The 21,921-nt window shown below is 45.0% G+C and overlaps 1 protein-coding gene across 1 annotated transcript; it reads left to right on the top strand.

Annotated features, from left to right (window-relative positions):
• Positions 1–1,255: 1,255 nt before the first annotated feature.
• Positions 1,256–21,008, top strand: LOC137024920 (tripartite motif-containing protein 16-like). Its single transcript, XM_067392875.1, has 6 exons — positions 1,256–1,854; positions 10,362–10,457; positions 10,543–10,776; positions 11,741–11,900; positions 12,054–12,101; positions 19,867–21,008. Exons 1-6 carry the CDS (start codon positions 1,282–1,284, stop codon positions 20,391–20,393), a joined length of 1,638 nt encoding a protein of 545 aa, XP_067248976.1. The 5' UTR covers positions 1,256–1,281; the 3' UTR covers positions 20,394–21,008.
• Positions 21,009–21,921: the final 913 nt, after the last annotated feature.

Here is a 21,921-nt window from a genome sequence, read left to right as displayed (position 1 = left end):
AATTCATGTTGTTATTTTTAATAAATAGAAATAAATATAGAACAGATTAATCATATTGCCAATAGACAATTACATTAATACATGGTTTGTCTATATTCTTAATGATTATTAGCTGGTTAGTTAAAATACTTAAAATGAAATCAATTTTCATGGGGTGACTTTATGAATATCCAACCGTATTGTTGATTATAAAGGCTAAAAGGCTAAAAAACTAAAATAATTTATATTTCATTGTAGATGGATATACAACATTTTTTCTTGTCGTGCGGGAGTACGTCTGCAAATGAGCAACAGTCAGTCAAATAATATTTTTTTAATCATACCCTTATTGGGGGCTGAGCCCCCCTAAAATCAAAATCCTAGAATCGCCCCTGATCTAGCTTATTTTTCTCTGTGATATTTAGCCTATTATACTTTGTGACAATTTTTCTCTGACATTTTTTATGGTGTTGACAGCATCATAGACAAATAACAAATACAAATCTTGTATATGCAACATTTTATATTTGTTATCCCCAATCACTCTCTTTCTTTAGAGGAAGTTTAAATGTGAGATTCTGGAAATGAATCTTTAGCGGGACCCGACGGGTCAGGAAGAAAATCGCTATGCGGATAGCAGGTGAACACAGAGTGAATTTTAGGCGGGTACGGGTGCGTGCGGAATAGAACCATTGTGGGAACGGGACGAAAAAAACAGTCCCACGCAGACCTCTATTCAGGTCTGTCTTGTTTATTAGTCTCGTTTGCTCCTCTTTTTGCCCTGTATATATTCCCCGTGTTCTCCCTCAGTCTTTGTTGGTTCACGTTTGTGTATATTTGTTCTCCTGAGTTTTGAAGCTTCTTTTCGTCTTCTTTCGTCAACCAACCCCTGACAACGTCACTACCATGGTAAAATTTAACTATATGGTTTAAATGTATTTTAACCATAAATGTAAATGTAATGTTATTTGTTAAGAAAAATAGTATTTAAATATTGTATTCGTTAAAATATTAAAAGCTTGATAACAAAAATACTTTCTGCCACATTACCATTGTGCAGTTAGTTTTACAACAGATTTGTATATTTTGTAGATTGAAAAGCCTTTTACTGAACACACATGAAAACTAAAAACTTAGCAGCTCTTCAGGACCAGGAATGAGGAAACTGCTTTACAGACACACGTTTTACACACATCAATCAAACACAGAATCCGGAAACAGGAAACACCTGACTTCAGAGAAAGAGAAACTGAAGTGTAGTTGAGCTGTTGTGTGTTTGTGTCTCTGTGTTCATGCAGTAAAATGGCAGAAGCCAGATTTTCTCAGGATGAGTTCAGGTGTCCAGTGTGTCTGGATGTCCTGAAGGATCCAGTGGCCATTCCCTGTGGACACAGTTACTGTAAGATCTGTATTACAGGCTGCTGGGATCAGGAGGATCAGATGAGAGTCTACAGCTGTCCTCAGTGCAGACAGACCTTCAGTCCAAGACCTGCTTTAGCTAAAAACACCATTCTGGCTGAAATGGTGGAGAAACTGAAGAAGACTAAACTTACTGCTGACTGTTACGCTGGAGCTGGAGATGTGCAGTGTGACGTCTGTACTGGAAGAAAACACAAAGCCATCAAGTCCTGTCTGGTGTGTCTGAACTCCTACTGTCAGAATCACCTTGAACAACATGAGAGTTGGTTTAAAGGAAAGAGACACAATCTCACTGATGCCACTGGACGACTGCAGGAGATGATCTGCCAGAAACACAACAAGATCCTTGAGGTTTTCTGCCGCACTGATCAGAAGTGTATATGTGTGTTGTGTATGATAGATGAACATAAAAACCACGACACTGTATCAGCTGCAGCACAGAGGACAGAGAAACAGGTATGAACTTAAAAATGCCCCATTATCCTTATTTACAGGCTCATAATTTTGTTTATGGGGTCTACTAGAATACATTTACATATTTAATGTCAGTTTACACTAGGGATGCACCGATACCATTTTTTAAGGACCGAGTACGAGTACCGATTTTTTTTTTTTATACTCGCCGATACTGATACCTATATTTTAATAATAATTTCTCTCTTTTGTTTTTTTGGTGATGTTGTATTTTTCCAAGCACAGCACAGTGAGACTAATGAATGTAGGACAGCTTCTTTATTATTACTCTAATGAAAAAAGTAATAATCTTTATGTGCTTGTCACAAACTTAAAGAACAAAAATTTCACGGTGTCCAATAACCTTCAAAGGACATAATTACCAATATATATAATTGTTGTTATATAAAAAGAAATTTACAAACAAATTACAAACAATACAACAAATACTATAGAGATACAAATTAAATAAACTTGTTTTTCAGATACAGTATGTTTAACTTACCATGTATACATTTATTTAACATATTTTGTTGTTTTATTAACATTAATGACAAATATAAGCTACGGTCCCTTTAAGATACTGACACATATCCTGTTTTCACCCAAATGTTTACATCCACTTAAGTCATAACCGACTGTATTTACGTGAGATACTCCATACAATGGACATTTTGAAAACTATGTGTGCATTTGACCATTCAGGCGCGAGGAAAACTGATCGCGCGCTGTCTGAGAGAACTGGGATTGCGCACAAGAAAGAAAGAGCGCTTCTGGTCTGTGTCATTCAGTGTGATTCCGCCTATCCCGCCTTCACTAATCGATGACAAATTGTGATTGAAAGCGTGCAGTTCGCAATGTGTGTGTTTGAAGTATTTCCACACCTCTGAGGCTGACATTGTTTATGCTGCTGCCATCGGTGTCTTTGTGCACAGAAAATTCTGTTAGTTACGTCACATGAGGTTTCGGTCTTTGGTATTGGGGGTATTTTTACTAATACGAGTACAAGTACATGAGCTTGGTATCGGCTCGATACCCGATACTAGTATCGGTATCACTGCATCCCTAGTTTTCACCCTCTCTGTCTGAACAGTTTTAGTTTTGTTTTCTTTAAAACCCAAATTCTAAAATTAAGTCTGCTCTGATCGGTCAGTCGGTCACAGTCTGTTGTGATTGGTCTACTGTTTAGCATGTGTGTTAGAAATTTAATGCGCCTTACCATAACTGGTGATACGGAGGTGAAGTGATGCCCAAGAATTGTCGCTAGAACGGCACAATGACTGCTGCTTATACATGCTGATTGATTATAATGATGATTGACAGGATTAGGCACCTAACACATCTACCTAACTTAATTTATAACACCTGACCTGCATCAAACTGCATGGTTCAGAAAGCAGTCGTTATAAAAATGTTAAGAAAAAAAATAAAAGAGTGATGTTGTGAACTGTTGAGGAATAGTGTTAAAAGTACATTTCAACCATCAAGTTAATCTGCATTAGGAAGGCTGAAAAAACGGTTTAGATTCAGGGTGTTAAAAACAGTGTGTCTTCATTTACTAAGTGTAATGACTCATCACTCGACATAGGATCCATTATGCAAGCTTTATTAAAAGTACTCGTCGTCGTACAGGCAGGGGTCAGAACCAGCAAACACAGCAATGAAGAGCAGGCAGAATCGTGGTCGAAAACAGGCAGGAGGTCAGGGTAGCAAGCAAGGTTCACAGTCCAAAGTACAGGCACTAGGTCGGTGGGCAGGCAGCAACGGGTCAGTAACGATAAACAAACAAAGACAGCAACAGATAATCCAACAGGGTATAAACGCTCAGAATTGTCAGCCGGGGCAAGGATCAAGACTTCGCGTAGGAATGGTGTCTGGGTGCTGCTTAAATAGTGTTCATAACGAGCTGCAGCTGGCGATCAATCAGAGTCCAAGGCACGGGGTTATGGGGAATGTAGTGCGAATCAGTATACATGGATGAGTGGATGCGTGAGTGTCAGTATTCAGGAGATGGAGCCCTCTGCTGGCCAGTAGAGGGAATCACGGGGTTCGTCTCCGTGACAGAGCCCCCTCCCTGCGAGCGACTCCTGGCGCGAGGTGGAACACGACGTCGGGGCCTACCGCGTGGTCGAGGGGCCGGTCGCTCTGGGTGGTCGCGGTGAAATTCGTCGATCAGGTTGGGATCAAGTATATCCTCAGCGTCGACCCAAGATTGCTCCTCGGGACCGTACCCCTCCCAGTCCACCAAATATTGGATGATGCGTCCCCGACGTCTGGAGTTAAGGAGTTCTCGCACCTGATACACCTCCTCGCCTTCCACAAGGACGGGCTGGGGACTCTGCTCACGGGACCTCCCCTCTCCCTCCTCACCGGGGTCAGCAGCGGGCTTGAGCAAGGAAACATGAAATGTGGGAGAAATACGGTAGGTGTTAGGTAATGCAAGACGGTATGATACAGGTGTGATTTGACGGGTGATTTTGAAAGGACCCACGTACCTTGGACTCAACTTTTTACAGGGGAGCCGGAGGCGAAGATCCCGGGTCGAGAGCCAAACCCATTGACCGGGGTGATATTCTGGTCCGGGGCGTCGTCGACGATCTGCGTATTCTCTCTGGCGGCGAATGGCTTGTTGGAGATGGACATGAGCTTGGTTCCAGGTCTCCTCACTTCTGTTGAGCCAGTCAGTGACCGCTGGCACATCGGTTGGTTCTCCCGACCACGGGAACATGGGTGGTTGGTAGCCCAAGACACACTTGAATGGGGTGATACCGGTGGCAGGTTTTACTAAAGAGTTCTGAGCGTACTCGGCCCATAGGAGATATCGCCCCCAATCCTCCTGATTCTGGTGGCAGTAAGATCGGAGGAAGCGAGTAAGTTCTTGATTGAGTCTTTCGACCTGTCCATTGGCCTGAGGATGGTAGCCGGAAGTCAGGCTTACGTTGACGTCCAACGCCTGGAAGAAGGCTCTCCAAAGACGAGAGGTGAACTGGGGACCACGATCTGAGACGATATCCTCCGGTAACCTGTAGAGACGAAAGACCCAGTTACATAGGAGTTCTGCAGTCTGCATGGCCGTCGGGAGTTTGGGCTGAGGGATTAAACGGCAGGCTTTAGAGAAGCGATCAATGACTGTGAATATGACGGTGTTACCTTGGGACGGAGGGAGGTCGGTGATGAAGTCGATGGCTATGTGAGACCAGGGACGCTGAGGTGTGGGAAGTGGTTGGAGTAATCCGGCAGGTAGCTGTCTTGGACTCTTATGCACGTTGCAGGTGTGACAATGCTGAACAAAGGCCGTGGCGTCCTTGACTAGAGACTCCCACCAGAAGCGATTTTGTAGCAGATGGATGGTGGCCGTGATACCAGGGTGGCCGGAAGCGAGCAGACTGTGGGTGAGATTCAGGACTTGGTCACGGAGGTGGCGAGGCACAAACACTTTGTCGGGTGGGCATGCGGCTGGAATCTCCTGTTGAGCGTTATGTTGCTGAATGAGAGTCATGATGTCCCACTGGATGGGTGCTATGACCACTTGAAAGGGGAGAATGGTTTCGGGGTCACTGGGGGTTTGTTCCTCCTCGTGTAGGCGAGACAGGGCGTCAGCCTTGACGTTCTTAGAGCCCGGACAATAGGTGACCGTGAAATTGAAGCGTGTAAAGAATAAGGACCATCTGGCTTGACGTGGGTTGAGACGTTTGGCTGTTCGCAGGTACTCCAGATTCTTGTGGTCAGTGAGAACCGTGAAGGGGTAGTTAGCACCCTCTAGCCAATGCCTCCACTCCTCGAAAGCTGATTTCATGGCGAGGAGTTCCCGGTCTCCTACATCATAGTTGCGTTCCGCTGGGTTAAGCTTGCGGGAGTAGAAGGCACAGGGATGGACTTTGGCTAGTGGACCCTGTCGTTGTGAGAGGACTGCCCCCACTCCAGTATTCGAAGCGTCCACTTCGACTATGAAGGGAATCGAGGGGTCGGGATGGCACAGTATGGGTGCGGTGATAAAGCGCTGTTTGAGTTCCTGGAAGGCTTGGCGAGCTGTGTCCGACCATATAAGATGACGAGTTCCCTTCTTGACCATGGATGTAAGAGGGCTTACTATGATGCTGAAGTTCCGAATAAATCGACGATAGAAGTTGGCGAACCCTAAGAAGCGTTGTAACTCCTTCAAGGTGCTGGGCTCGGGTCACTTGAGGACGGCATTGACCTTACACTCGTCCATGGCGACCCCCTCTGGGCTGATGACGTATCCAAGGAAGGTGGTGGATGTGGTGTGGAACTCGCACTTCTCTGCTTTGGCATACAGTTTATGGTCGATTAGTCTTTGAAGTACAGCTCTGACTTGGTGAATGTGATCATCAAGGGTGTTCGAATATATAAGGATATCGTCAATGTAAATAATCACCGACCTGTTCAGCATGTCCCTGAATATGTCATTGACGAATGACTGGAAGATTGACGGACTGTTGACAAGGCCGAACGGCATAACCCGGTATTCGTAGTGCCCGTTAGTCGTGGAAAAGGCTGTCTTCTACTCGTCACCCTCCCTGATGCGGATCAGATTGTAGGCGCAGCGTAAATCCAATTTAGTGAAATATCGTGCGGTGCGTAGCTGTTCCAGGGCTGAGGGCACCAGTGGCAGAGGGTAACGGAATTTCACTGTGATCTCGTTGAGACCCCTATAATCGATGCACGGCCGAAGTCCCCCATCCCTCTTTCGTATGAAGAAGAAGCCTGCGGATGCAGGGGATGTTGACGGACGAATGAACCCCTTTTTCAACTCCTCCTCTATATATTGAGCCATGGCTTCAGACTCCGGCTGGGACAGAGGGAAGATGCGGCCTCGGGGAGGAGAATGACCTGGAAGGAGATCAATGGCACAGTCATGAGCTCGGTGTGGGGGAAGAGTGTTAGCTTTTTCCTTACTGAATGCCATGGTGAGGTCGTGGTAATCCTTAGGCAGATTGGGAACGGGCGACTCCTCTGGCTTTACACAGACAGCGTGAACAGGAATGGGTGCTATGGCAGACAGGCATGAGTGTTGGCATCGGACGCTCCACCTGGTGATTTGTCCCTCTCTCCACGAAATTTGTGGGTCATGGAGCCGTAACCACGGTAAACCTAGAATGACTGGGGTGTTGGACACAGGCAGTACGTAGAATTGAATTAGTTCGTTGTGCAGTAAACCAGTTGACATCGACAGTTCTTGGGATAGTTGGTTAATTGAGCCCGTCCCCAGAGGGCGTCCATCTATCGTGGCTATAGAGAGGGAAATTGAACAGGGAATGAGAGAGATGTCATGGGACTTAGCGAAATCCTCAGAAATGAAATTACCGGCTGCACCGGAATCCAACAGGGCAGTGGTGACCACTCGCTTATCATGAATCAATAAGGTAATCGGTACAGTTACACAGTTCAGGGAAGTGACAGAGTTCGAGGTGGGACTCACCGATTTGGCTGTAGCAGGTGACGGACGGGAGGGACATGAGACCCGCTGATGGCCAGGTAATCCACAGTATAAGCATAGGCGGTTGGTGAGGCGGCGATTTCTCTCTTCGGCCGAGAGGTGATAGGTGTTCACCTGCATGGGCTCTGGCGTTTCTTCATGACACGGTGGAGCAGTGAATACTGGGCGTCGCGAGCTAGTGCGGCGTGCACGCTGCAGGTTATCGATGGATATGGCCAGTTCAATGAAGCTGTTGAGGTCTCTACCCTCATCACGGCATGCTAGCTCGGTTTGTAATTCGTGACTGAGACCTTTGCGAAACAAAACTTTGAGCGTGTCACTCACCCAGGTTGTCTGTGCAGCCAGCGTGCGAAAACTCATGGCGTACTCAGCTGCCGTTAATCTCCCTTGGGTTAATTCCAGTAAGCGCTCGCCCGCTCCCTTTCCCTCTCTGGGGTGATCAAAAACCTCACGGAATTGCCTGAGAAAATCTTCAAATGAGACAAACGCCGTGCCCTCAGCGTTCCAGACCGCAGTAATCCAGTCCAACGCTCTTCCCGTCAACAGAGAGCAAACAAAAGCGATTTTACCCCTCTCGGTGTTGTAAAGGGTTGGTTGTTGCTCGACAAACAAGGAGCACTGGAGCAGGAAGCCCTTGCATTTCGCAGCGTCTCCGTCGAACTTCTCCGGGAACGCCAGACGGGGATTAACGTGAGACGGCGTCTCAGCCGCGTGTGTAATGGCGGCCGCAACCGGGGTAGGTGTCGCGGCAGCAGTGCTGTGAAGACTCTGGACGGCCTTAGCCAGCTCCTCCGTGATGGTAGTCAGACGATTCAGCTGGTGTTGATTAGCAGCGATCTGACTCGCCTGGGCAGCCATGTGAGCACACAGACGAACGTAAGCCGCTGGATCGGGTTGTGGCGAAGTCTTCTGTAATGACTCATCACTCGACATAGGATCCATTATGCAAGCTTTATTAAAAGTACTCGTCGTCGTACAGGCAGGGGTCAGAACCAGCAAACACAGCAATGAAGAGCAGGCAGAATCGTGGTCGAAAACAGGCAGGGTAGCAAGCAAGGTTCACAGTCCAAAGTACAGGCACTAGGTCGGTGGGCAGGCAGCAACGGGTCAGTAACGATAAACAAAGAAAGACAGCAACAGATAATCCAACAGGGTATAAACGCTCAGAATTGTCAGCCGGGGCAAGGATCAAGACTTCGCGTAGGAATGGTGTCTGGGTGCTGCTTAAATAGTGTTCATAACGAGCTGCAGCTGGCGATCAATCAGAGTCCAAGGCACGGGGTTACGGGGAATGTAGTGCGAATCAGTATACATGGATGAGTGGATGCGTGAGTGTCAGTATTCAGGAGATGGAGCCCTCTGCTGGCCAGTAGAGGGAATCACGGGGTTCGTCTCCGTGACACTAAGCATGTGTATGCATGAATCTGTGCGTGAAATCTGCCTACAAATGACCAATTGACCTTTTTTTCCTGCTGGTGCGACTAAACTTTGTTAGAAGTCGCACTGGTGCCACCACCACTTTGCCCAACTGATAAGAGATACTATTTCTGTTCCATGTGAAAGATGCCATCAAAACATCAATGCTACTCACTTGAGCTGTGCAGCTTGGACTGTTTATCAGCCTAGATAAATGCAGCAAGAGCTCAGAACAGGAGTTTACAGGTTGATCTCGATCACGTGACACCGTTTCTACACAGTGTTTGAATTCACCACAGTATTAATAACATCACTATGGACTTCTATGCAGCAATGCTAACTGTAACTACGGTATTGTGGCAGATATAGTCGAATGTTTATACATTATTAATTTCAGGGTTCATACAACCTTTTGAGAGCTTATGAGAACCTTTTCAAAGACTTTTAGGTGCTTCACATTTTCCAACACCTCAAAACTCTAAATATGAATAATTGCATTGCAGATCGATATAAGGTGTGCCCATTGATTTTCTGCTTTTTCTCCTAAAATATTCATTTAGGGGCGTCAGTGCTCCTAGTAAAAAAAAAGTTAACCTGGAACCTTGGTCATTATTTACACATGTTATTTTTTCTGAGAGAGAAGGTAAGAAAAGAAGGTATTTTAGGGAATGTTCAATGTTTTACAAACACCTAAGTTTAAATAGTCAGATCAGAATGACAAAGGGCAGTTCGAACAAGAACAAGATCAACAGACAAAGAAAAAGACAATGACAAGCAGATAATGAAGAGCAGCCAAGCAGTTTCATTCAAGCCATCCAACTTACTCTCGTCACACTCACTTTCTGTTCTTTTTAAAAAAATATCCATTCAGAGTCTCGTGTTCTGAGTTAAGTTTTGCTGCAAAGTTTAATCAACAACTCTACAGTCTGTTTCCATCTCAGCTGTACACTTCAGCCATAAGGGATACCCCATTCATTTGCCAGCACACAAGAATGCGATTGGCTTCCCACAACATCCATCCGGACCTGAAAAGACATTCAACAAATCAATGAACTGGGGAAATCCCTTTTCTCCAAGCCAAGGATGTCGACAAGGGAATCCGCATTTAAAGACACAAACGACAAACGCAACTACCTCCAGATTCTAACTGAACTGGTGCAGTGATATAAAGTCTAATAATCCGCCTAAGAAGCGGTAGAAGGTTAAAATTAATGATTGATGGTTTGTTCAGATCAGGTCATATGAAGTGCATATTTTGCTAGAAACTTAACTGGGATTTCATCATTTCACTCTCTCAAAACTCATTGTTTCCTTACTTTCTTTCTGTGACTCGTGTGAATGTGTGTTTGTGTTAGAACAATCAATAAAATCTCCTGTAGATTTTTAAAGAGATATGTCTTGTGCTTAAGAATTGAATGCCTTAAACTGCCAATCTATGTTACCTTGCTAATAAATAGTGTTTACATTTCTGGGTGACATCAGTGCCTAGTTTTATAGGAATAGTTCTTATGAGTGAACCTATAACCTTATCATGAAGGACCTTTAACCCCTCAATCTCAACACTTCACAGATACTGGATTAATATTTGTTTACTTGATTTATGTGATGTATGTGATGTGATTGTTTTGACCTTTAGCACCAGCTGAAGGAGATGCAGAGGTCGTTCCAGCAGAGGATCCAGCAGAGAGAGAAAGATCTTCAGCAGCTGAGAGAGGCTGTGGAGTCTCATAAGGTGAGTTTGGAGAAGAAGAGAAGTTTGAGAAGTCTCAGTCAGACTCACTGAAGCCACTGTGTGATTGTGATGTGTGTCCTAACAGCGCTCTGCACAGACAGCAGTGGAGGACAGTGAGAGGATCTTCACTGAGCTCATCCGCTCTATTGAGAGAAGCCGCTCTGAGGCCACACAGCGGATCAGAGATCAGGAAAAGACTGCAGTGAGTCGAGCTGAAGGACGACTGGAGCGACTGGAGCAGGAGATCAATGATCTGAGGAGGAGAGACGCTGAGCTGGAGCAGCTTTCACACACACAGGATCACATCCATTTCCTGCAGGTAACAGAGATCTAGAAGAACAGGATCATAGTGGACTTGAGCAAGAGACTCACAGAGAAACATTTCATGAGAGCAGAAAGAGCCGTTTACTGAAGTGTTGATCTGTGTGTTCGGTTATTATATAATCATCAGTCAGACTCTCATCTGATCTTCTTCTTTTCAAAGAGACGCACTTACAAATGCAGTTCAGCTCTGAAAATCTCTTGGGAAACATTTTCCTGAAAGATACAGTGAGCTTCCAGAGAACAACAGTTCAAAACTTCACTAATATTTACACTTTTATTTATATTTATTTATTTATTTATTTAACAACAAAACAAACAAAATTAAAAACAAACCTGATGGTACCAGTCTCACCCAGCTAGATTTCCCATCATCTCTTTACTTTTATTATTTTTACTACAAATTCTGAGAAATGTTTACCAAAATCAGATAATCTTCAGTCCTGCTGAAACCTTTTATAATAATTTTCATTAACACATTGAATTTGACAGTGAAGTCCTCAAACAGGAAGTGAAGTTGTATATTAGTGATGCTTCAGCATATTTAAACCACAAAACCTGACCTTAGGATTGTGTCCTATGAGTCCTTGTGAGTTTCAGAGCCACTGACTGCTCAAAAGTTATAAATAATGATCAAACTATCTTGTTGCATTTGAACTTCTTTTCCTGATCATATCTACTCAACCCTGTCATGTGACGCTATTGATGCACTTGATCTGTTACATTTATGTTATTTGATCATCCAAGTGTTTTCCTCGAAAGTTCACATATAGTGTTATGTGGCACAATAATTTGTAGCTCTAACATGATATAATGAATATGAGAAAAATGAAGTTGATGCTGTGAAAGTGCTGGATTGAGGAGAGTTACTAAAGATCAACAAGAGCTGCTCAAATCTGACAGTAGTGCAGGTTATTGGCTGAAGTGTGGAGGTGATGAGCTTTAATTTCTGTTTTCTGTAGAGTTTCCAGTCTCTCTCAGCTCCTCCTGAATCTACAGAGGTGAATGACGATCCCTTCAGTTCTCTCTCCTCTTTTGATGTAGTGAGAGAATATGTCCGTCAGTTGAAAGACAAACTGGAGGATTTCTGCAAAGAGGAGCTGAAGAAGATCTCTGACAGAGGTAAAGTCCTGGAGATTCATCTGTTCTCAGAAATGATCCTCTATCATCTCATATCATGTAGAAGATCATATTAGAAATGTCTTAGGAACGGATGCAGGGATCATTTTCTCTTGACATGATAATCACACTCTTCATGTCTGTTGATTTCCACAGTCACTTTCACCAACATTGTTCCCAGAACCAGGAATGACTTCCTACATTGTAAGTCACTAAGAAAAATATCAGAGAAACTCAAAGTGTGTTCATGTTCTTCCTGTAGATTGGGGTGGGGGTGCTTTTGACATGACATGTAGTGCCGTTCGAGTCCACTGGAAGCAAAATCTTTGAAAGGAGGGTGTTGAGGTGTTCTTTGGCAGACATTTGTTTAAGGCGCATTTATGCTAAAGATTTAGGAGATAAAACTTGTAATTACTTACAAAAGAAAATGTTCTTCAACATTCTACACAATGTGAACATTTTTTACAACTATTTAATTCAGTGTTTATGTGAGCTTTAAGTAGTGCAGCTGCCAAACTTCCAGTGAAAAACATCTGCGTTTAGCATTTAGACACAATATAACACATTATGTTTTTCGATATGTTTTTTCCTTGTTTTCCATTGGAAAAATGAATACGAATTCTTCGTCTTGTTTGCTGATTGGCTGCAGTTTGTGATAATCTACACAATTAAGGTTTCAGTGCAAATTTTTGAAGCATTTATTTAACACTCATACATTTAATTTCTATTCACATGGCTTTTTTATACTTGGGAAATTATTTATAATGATATTTAAACTATCTAGTCAAATCTGTTATGTGACATATAATGAAAAGCTTTTTAAATTATATAAAAGTGAATAATAATAACATACACCAAAATGTATATTATAAGTCATGTATGTTTTATGTTTCCTCTTTCATTGTGTTTTTGGTTCTGTCCTGTGACCTAGTTTTTCTCAGTCTGGTTATTTAGAATTTACATTCACCTGTGTCCTATTAATTATCTCATCAGCTCCCTCATTTGTTCTACAGTGAACAAAATTATAAACGCAACACTTTTGTATGTACATAAAAGGCCAATTTCTCTCAAATCTGTCTAAATCTGTGTTAGTGAGCACTTCTCCTTTGCTGAGATAATCCATAAAACAGAGTGAAACTAAACAAGCCAAATGGAATTGGCATGCGATGTGTATAATGCTCACCGCCCCTGCCAGGTGGGTATAAATATGGAAGCGGATGCAATCACACTCTGTTTTTTTTTTGCTGAGGAGACAACCTGAGTCTGAGACGAAATGGGATCCCAAATAAAGCACCACAGTTACTGACCCCTTACAGCGCCCAGCAAAAGCTCTAGCCTCCCTGCGCAGGGGGCAGAGAAGGGGCGAGCTTACACTGAGAGAGTCTACTGCTGTTCCGGAAGACCCACTACAGTAAGAAAACTGGGGAAGCGAACCCATAGGGGATGCTGCGGAGACCACAACGTACCCTGCAGGGGAGGAATTACGTGGGAATACACATATGGACTGGCCGTGGGCAGTACGCATATGGAGTCCCTGGGATGGCTCCAGCCTAAGATAGGGGGAGACTCATCTGACAGGTGACAGACACGGGCTGAACGTGGGGAGTTTGACCGTGGAAAATACACATATGGGACCACTCACGTGGAGGGGTCACAACATATGGCACCCAGCCAAACCTCAACGTCAGATATGGAGATTTGACCTGGCATCAGAAACTCCGCAATGTCCGAGCCACAAGGGGAGGCGGAGGAACTCGACAGGGTTCACCAAGCGGGGAACTCTACTGGAGCAATGGATGCACGTATCCGGCCCAGGGAGCGGGAATGGCATTGCAAGCCGATACTAAAACAGGTTCTTCATGTTTACTGACTACTGGAAGATACCAGTTCCACACGAAGGTTCACTAGAATCTAGCGAACATGTTGGGTGTAGCCCAACCCGCATCTCTTCAGATATCTGTCAGCGAGGCGCCAGCACCCAGGAAGAGGCAACTCCTCTAGTGGAGTGAGCTCTTAACCCGAGTGGACAAGGCACGCCTTGGGACTGATAAGCTAAGGCGATGACATCCACTATCCAGCGGGTCATCCTCTGCTTGGAACTAGCCTTTCCCTTCTGCTGACCTCCGTAACAGACAAAGAACTGATCTGAGGTCCTAAAACTTTGCATTCTATCCACGTACAGGCGCAGAGCACGGACGGGACAGAGCAAAGCCAGGGCTGGGTCTGCCTCCTCCGAAGGCAGCGCTTGCAGGTTCACTACCTGATCTCTGAAGGGAGTGGTAGGAACCTTGGGCACATATCCAGGATGGGGTCTCAGGACAACGTGAGAGTCACCGGGCCTGAATTCTAGGCACGATTCGTCGACCGAAAATTCGTGCAGGTCACCTACCCTCTTGACCGAGGCCAATGCAACCAGGAGGACAGTCTTAAGTGACAGTACTTTTAACTTCACTGACTGCAAAGGCTCAAAGGGATGACCCCGGAGAGATGTAATTACCATGGAGAGAATCCAAGAGGGTAAAGAGGAAGGGCGAGGCGGATTCAGTCTCCTCGCTCCCCTCAGGAACCTGATGATCAGGTCTTGCTTCCCCAAAGACTTACCATAAACTAGTGGTTCAACGGATCACAAAACTCATGGTTCGGATCACATCACGGTTATGAAGTCACGGATCACGGATCATTTTTCGGGTCAGCACAAAAAAAATAATTAGGGGTTGGGGGGTAACTTAACTGTGCATTTATTACTTAGCTCACTTTAACTCTGATACCACAGCAGAAACTACAAGCCTAACTAATACATCATTAAAGGCAAGTGAACAGACTGTAAAAAGAACAAATACTGTACACCAATTACAAGCATAGAAAAATACAACAAAGTTACAAATAAAGTTTTAACTGTAGTATTAATGTTCGTGTACATAAATGTAATACATATAAAATGAAACTGTTCACTTTGTAAATGTAATATAGATTCATCTTTGTTAAAGCTTTGTTTTGTTGTTTGATTTACATGACAGACAACAGCAGGTATTTATAGATTGCTGTCACTTTAAGAAGACCCCATGCACGCGCACATCCGATAGATACACATCCGAATTCTCACCTCGTTCAATTAAGACATAACCGAATATGTTACGAGGATACATGTATTTTGACTGACACAATGCGTGTATGTGTCCATCCAAGTGCATTGAGGACGCAAAAAAGAAATCAATGTAGAGTTTGCAAGCTATCTGGAACGCGCCTCTCTCTGTGTGTGCGCAGCGCGAGCCTTGTATGCGTGTCTGTGTGTACCGATAACAGCGCTACGTGGGATACCAAATTAAATCCTCTTTTGCCTCTTCTAGCGCCGGAATGGTTTTATATCTATTTAATGTGTAAACTAGCAAGACAAAACACGTTCAAATGATAACCTTTCTCTCTATTGCGGTGAAACTTGCAAATGATCCGTGAATCACATGCGTCCCGAACCGTGGGGCTTGATCCGAACAGATCACGGATCAACAACGATCCCTTTTAACCACTACCATAAACTACATCGTGATGTATAGCAATAGCGGCAACACACACCTTGAGGGTGGAGGGAGACAGCCTTCGCTCCAAGCCCTCTTGCAGGAAGGAAAGCACAGACCTGACCAAACATGATGGGGGGTCCTCTCGGTGAGAGGAAGACCATTTGATGAAGGGGTTCCACTTCAACGCATAGAGGATCCTCATAGAAGGAGCTCTAGTGAAAGTGATAGTGTCTACAACCGACTGGGGGAGATCACTTAGAACCTCCGCGTCCCATCCAGGGACCAGACATGGAGTTTCCAGAGGTTGAGACGCGGGTGCTAGAGGGTGCCCTGTCTCAGAGTCAGAAGGTCATTCCTCAGAGGAATGGGTCAAGGAGGTGCTGTCGCGAGGAGAGTCAGTTCCGAAAACTAGGTCAGAGTGGCCCAATACAGAGACACTAGCAAGACCTGCTCCTCGTCCACCCTGACTTTGCACAGGAGCTGTGCAAGTAGGCTCACTGGGGGAAACGCATATCCATGCCGAGAGTGCCCTCAGTCAGGGAATAAAACAACTGGCAATGGGCTGTGTCCCGGTGAGGCAAACAGATCTATCTGTGCTGCCCTGAAACATTTCCAAATCAGCTGGACCACCTGGGGATGGAGTCTCCATTCGCCTGGAATTGGAGGCTGCCGTGAGAGCTCCTCGACTGCACAGTTGAGCACGCCTGAGACGTGAATGGTACGAAGCGACCTCAGATGCTTCTGTCTTCATAGCAAGAGATGGCGGGCGGGTTGTGACATGCGACCGGAACATAGACTACCTTGATGGTTGATAAACGCAACAGTCGCAGTGCTGTCTGAGCGGACCAGTATGTCCTTGTCTTATAACAGCTCCTTGAAGTGGCCCAGTGCAAAATGCACTACTAGCATCTCAAAGCAATTGATATTCTAATGCAGATGAGGCCCTGTCCACAGACCCGACACTGCATGCCCGTTGTACTGCATGCTCGTTGTATGTGGCTCCCCATCCAGTGGCAGAAGCATCTGTGTAAACCACAGCATGCCTGGACAGGCAGTTCAACGCTGACTGGACGCGTTCCTCTGTGAGGCGTGCTGTCCGGGTGACCGAGTCCAGTTCCATACCAAGATAAGAGATCCTCTGCCCAGGGGCGAGTTTGCTCTTGTCCCAGTTGACCCAAAGACCCAACTGGCTGAGGTGAGCTAACACCATGTCCCTGTGTTCGCACAACTGCTCTCGTGAGCTGGCCAGAATGAGCCAGTCGTGAAGGTAGTTAAGAATGCAAACACCCTGTTCCTTGAGCGGAACATTGGCCGCCTCCGCAGAGACGCGGGGCGACAGGGCCAACCTGAAGGGTAGGACTTTGCACTGATATGATCGAACCTCAATCGCAAACTGTAGGAAAGGTCTGTGTTGAGGCGGAATCAAGACATGAATGTACACATCCTTCAGGTTGATCGCTGCGAACCAATCCTGGGGACGAATACATTCGAAAATGCATTTCTGCATAAGCATCTTGAATGGCAGCCTGTGAAGGGACCGATTCAGGACACGGAGATCCAGGATTGGCTGTAGCCCACCACCCTTCATGGGTACAAGCAAGTAGGAGCTGAGGAATCCTGACATCATATCGGCTGGAGGGACCGTCTCGATTGCATCCTTCGCCTAGAGAACAAGTGCATTGTCTAGGTACACGCAAGTGTAATGGACACCCCTGAAAGGCACCACAGAGGTATCGGTCGTGGGGCAGTGCTGGGACCCGACTCGGATGGCATAGCAGCCCAACGTGGGGTTTGGCTCTGCGAGTTGGCAGTGTGTATGGGAAACGGCGTAAGGGAGGCGACCTTGACATACACACTGGGACCTGTTGGCGAGGTGAGAGAGGGTTTACAGTGGCGAGGCGGAGCACCGCACACTGCCAGCCGTGCCCTCTTGGGACCTGCAGGACTGGGAAACAGCTGTCTTTGTGAAAAGGTGTGTACCGCTGGACTTTGGGAAGCCAGCGGCGGGACAATATGACAGACAATTTCCCCCCGGTCCTCCTTTGGGGGTGGGAGAGATGCATCTTCCTTAGAGCTGACATCTACTCCAGGTTGCCCGTCTCAGGACCGCTTCCTCAATGTCTTGCCACCTGGCTTGGCTGGGGTCGGAGTGGGCTGGGCGCGTCCAGCTCCCTACTATCTGGCAGGTGGAGGCTGCTGCTTTGCAGACTTTGCAGGGGCGGAGGATGACGCAGGCGATGAGCAGAATGAGGTTGTGCAGCCGGAGGCGGGGTGGAGGCAGCAGCGGCCCGCCAGAGCAGGATGTGTTTTATGGCCTCAATCTGCCTCTGCTTCTGTGCGGCCGAGAACTGCTGGACGAAGCTCCAGAATAGACTGATCTGAGACACGGGGAGTCCAGGAACCAATACTTATCAGTCTCCCTCATGTCAGCTATAGGTGGCACTGCTGGACTACTAGTGTAGACATCGCTTGACCAATGGAGCGAGCCGTCACCTTAGTTGCCCAGAGGGCGAGGTCAGTGGCGGCACGCAACTCCCCCAGCAGCTGTTGGTCAAGCCCACCCTGAGGCATGTCAATGAGCGATTTGGCCTGAGAGACTTTTAGCAGGTCCATGGCATGCTTTCTCTGTCAGACTCTACGAGAATTTACACGCCCAGGATGGGAGACGCAGTGCACCGTGCAAGCCAATGGCTGTTGGACACAGTTGCATCATGACGGCTTGCTCGACTGGGGGATCCCAGCATACTCCTTAGCCTCCCCGCCATCCAGAATGGTGAAGGCGGAAGAGGGACCAGGCCTGGCACGAACGCTATACAGAGTTCTCCACGACTTGATCACCTCCTCATACACTTCTGGAAAGAATGGTATTGGGGCGGGATGCTGAGAACCAGAGAGGGCCGCCCTGAGAAACCAGTTGTCCAGCTGAGAAGTTTTGGGATGTGATAGAGGATTCCAGATGAGCCTGACCTTCTCGGCGGCCCGGGAAAGCATAGCTGTCAACTTGGGCTCAGGCAACGCTACGTTCCCGGAGGGAGGCAGTGCAGCTGAGTCTTCATCTCCCGAGGACTCTAGCTCACCTTCTGAACAACATCTGTTGGTCCGCTGGTGCACCAAAGGAAATGACTGGTTGCCCAAGAGAGGGACCAGTGCTATCCTCCAGCAACACCACAATGTCATAGATGGGATAGGGACCCACGGAGCGGAGTTCGGCGGGGAAGCCCTAACCGTAATTCTCAAGTCAACCTTCTTACACGCCGACACGCTGCTCCCCTGGCCGAAGCAAGAGAAACTGCCAAACGGGGCATAGGGGAGGGGACCAAGGAATGAGAGTCTAAACCTCAACACTGAGATAGTTATGTTCCCGCAGTGAGAACATGAGCTATCCAAAAAAGCTACTTCAGCATAATGAATGCCCAGGCATGTGACACAGCGATTGTGACCATCAGTGGGGACCAGGGAACGACCACATCCAGTAACACACAGACAAAATGACATCTTGAAAAAGACGCAGGGTTCGTCTGTGAAGCTCTTTTAGAAGGGGGAAATGCAGCTCTTGTTCTTTGTGCTGAAGCACACAGGGAACAGCTACGATGTGACTGCAGGTACACCACTCCCTGAGTCACAATCACAGAGGAACCTGCCCAAATTGTAAACCAAACAGGGCAGAAACAATGCTGTGAAAACAGCAGTTGAGAGCTGCATAAATAGCTCGAGAAGCTCACTCTGGGAAAGCTTGCGGCTTCGGTGTAAGGTGCCTTAACACCAGCACTGAAAAACAATGGTTCTTCAAAAGCTTGAGAAGTCACTCTTAGTCTAATAGCAGGAACACACAGTTTGGCTCTGAAGTGAAAGACAGAGTGCGATTGCATCCACTTGGCGGAGGCGGTGCGCATTATGCAAATATCTCATGCCAATTCCATTGGCTTGTTTAGTTTCACTCAAAGCTGATAGGGCTCTTTGGCGATATCCCAATTCGTTAGGTCACTACTGACGTATGTCGAACTGACTGAAAAGGAACTGAGGATTCAATATTTTCAAAAACAGGATGTCTTCTGAAACTAATGAATAAATATGATTAGTTTTCACTGAAAGCCAATTAAAAACATTAATTCAAGATTTAGAGGTAAAATCACAGTAGTAAAAAATTCTGGATAAACAGGATTTTGTATCAAGTCTATGTAATCTTTGGGGAAATTTAAAGAAAGTTCAAAGTCTACGGCACTGAAAATCACCAACAATAGACCTACAATGCTTAAAAACTTTATAAATCAAATTATTACACTTATTGTTGAATCAATTTAATGGATCCTTGCTGAATTAAACTATCAGAATCGTACTAACCTCAAACATTTGAATGGTGTAAATATAATAATAGACCTTTGAATTATAATAAACAGGAGGATTGATGAGAAACTGATGATATTCCTGATTCTGATGTGTTTTATCTCCATCAGATTCTCATCAGCTCAATCTGGATCTGAACACAGTGAATAAAAACCTCCGTCTGTCTGAGGGGAACAGAGTGATTACATTCACTAACACAGTCCAGCCGTATCCTGATCATCCAGACAGATTTGATTGGTATCTTCAGGTGTTGTGTAGAGAGAGTGTGTGTGGACGCTGTTACTGGGAGATTGAGAGGAGTGGTGATATTAGTGTGTTTATATCAGTGTCATATAAGAGCATCAGCAGGAAGGGACGAGGTAAAGAGTGTTTGTTTGGATCTAATGATCAGTCCTGGAGTTTGTCTTGCTCTTCCTCCAGTTACTCATTCATACACAATAACATAAAGACTGAACTCCCAGTAAAGCCCATCAGCAGAAGAATAGGAGTGTATGTGGATCACAGTGCAGGAACTCTGTCCTTCTACAGCGTCTCTGGAGACACAATGATCTTCATCCACACAGTCCAGACCACATTCACTCAACCGCTCTATCCTGGGTTTGCTTTTGGTTCTGGATCATCAGTGAAACTGTGTTAATGAACCAGAATAGACTTTAGAGTGATTCTACCCATGCTTTGCCAGATGAATCACATCATTACTGTAAGTGTCAGAATTGTTGGAGTTTCTTTGTTCAGTGGTTCATACTGCTCGTCCTGATCTAGAAAGTATCCTGACATGATAAACCATGTTTTCTACATGAACTGTGGTAATACCATGCTCTGAATTCATCATGTAGTGTTGTGGTGAATAATGTCAGTGTTTTCTTTCTATATCTGTCATGTGTAGTTTTAGTCACATTACTTTAAAAAAGTAATTAGTTATAGTTACTAGTTACTTCTCACAAATAGTAACTGATGCCATTTTCCAGGCAGCCCGTAACCCGTGTTTTTCCAACCTTCTACCCATGAAAGTGCACTGGAACGGCAGTCAAACCCGTGATTTCCCACCCTTGAACTCGTAGGCTACTAAATATAGTACTATAGTAAATATATATATATACTGCCTGAAAGATGAGCCAGTCTTACTCGATTATGACCTCTGTCAGTGTTTCTACATGTTAAAAAAACCTACTGTACCTGAAAAACTTCTGATCTGTTGTATTTAGTCCTATTGTGTGTAATTCATCTTTGTTTTTATTTTTAACAACAAAAATTAAATAACCAAAATATCTTTATTATATTGTTACTGTTATCATTATTTGAATTAAAATGTCTTTTATGATGCATAAAATGAATTGTGCTTTATTAAGTCACTGTTTTTAATGTGTATTTTAACGTAAACCACATTTGTAGCTATTTGCATATTAATACTGTAATATCTGGTATAAATGATTTCTACACCCAAACATTACAGTTTTGACTATTAGGCAAAATATCTCACTCCTCCAGTATCATTGGTAGTTTCTAATATTTTTTTTTATATATATATATATATACAGGGGTTAAATTGGGCCGGGGCCGTCCGAGGCTTACGAGGGCTCGACATACGCTTGTCCGGGACTGTGGGACAAGTGGATTTTTTTGAAGTGAATGAGAATTTTACTTGCCAGATAAGTAGCTTGATTAAAATGTCAATAACAACCAAAATGCGAGAATGATTAATCTAGCTTAAGTGGCAACTGATAGTGGATGTACTGGCGGTGATATTGCGCTGTTGAGGATCGCGTAACCTCTTGAGGAGAATTCAAAACAAATGAGCTCTGTTCACACAAAGAAACTCAGTTATCATGTTGCAATAAAAATTCAATGGGGTTTAGCTTGCTATTTACGACATATGATAAAGTTAAGCATGACACGACCGAAAGTGCTGAATTCCTCAGTATCACCTCGATTGAAATTGACACTAATTTCATACAAAAGTTCAATAAACAAGTAGTTAATATAAATCACTTACGTTTTAGATGCAATATGCCTGTTTTTTGTTCTACTGTAGCAGCGAAAATAGTTCCAAACAAAGCAGAAGCAGTGCATCTCGCAGCTACACTCAGCCGTTTTGAATGATTCAGCGTTTTGAACTAATCAGTTGAGTGAAGATTCAATGGCCCAATCATAAACAACTGCTTCAT

The sequence above is a fragment of the Chanodichthys erythropterus genome, chromosome 8, assembly GCF_024489055.1.
Source record: "Chanodichthys erythropterus isolate Z2021 chromosome 8, ASM2448905v1, whole genome shotgun sequence".
Lineage (NCBI taxonomy): Eukaryota > Metazoa > Chordata > Actinopteri > Cypriniformes > Xenocyprididae > Chanodichthys > Chanodichthys erythropterus.
The sequence above is the reverse complement of the archived record's forward strand: the minus strand, read 5'-3'. Positions and strand labels throughout refer to the sequence as shown.

Coding starts and splice junctions, on each gene's coding strand:
- LOC137024920 (XM_067392875.1), top strand. CDS start 1,282: ATGGCAGAAGCCAGATTTTCTCAGGATGAGTTCAGGTGTCCAGTGTGT. Junction 10,777..11,740: donor ATCACATCCATTTCCTGCAG/GTAACAGAGATC, acceptor TGTTTTCTGTAG/AGTTTCCAGTCTCTCTCAGC. Junction 12,102..19,866: donor CAGGAATGACTTCCTACATT/GTAAGTCACTAA, acceptor TATCTCCATCAG/ATTCTCATCAGCTCAATCTG.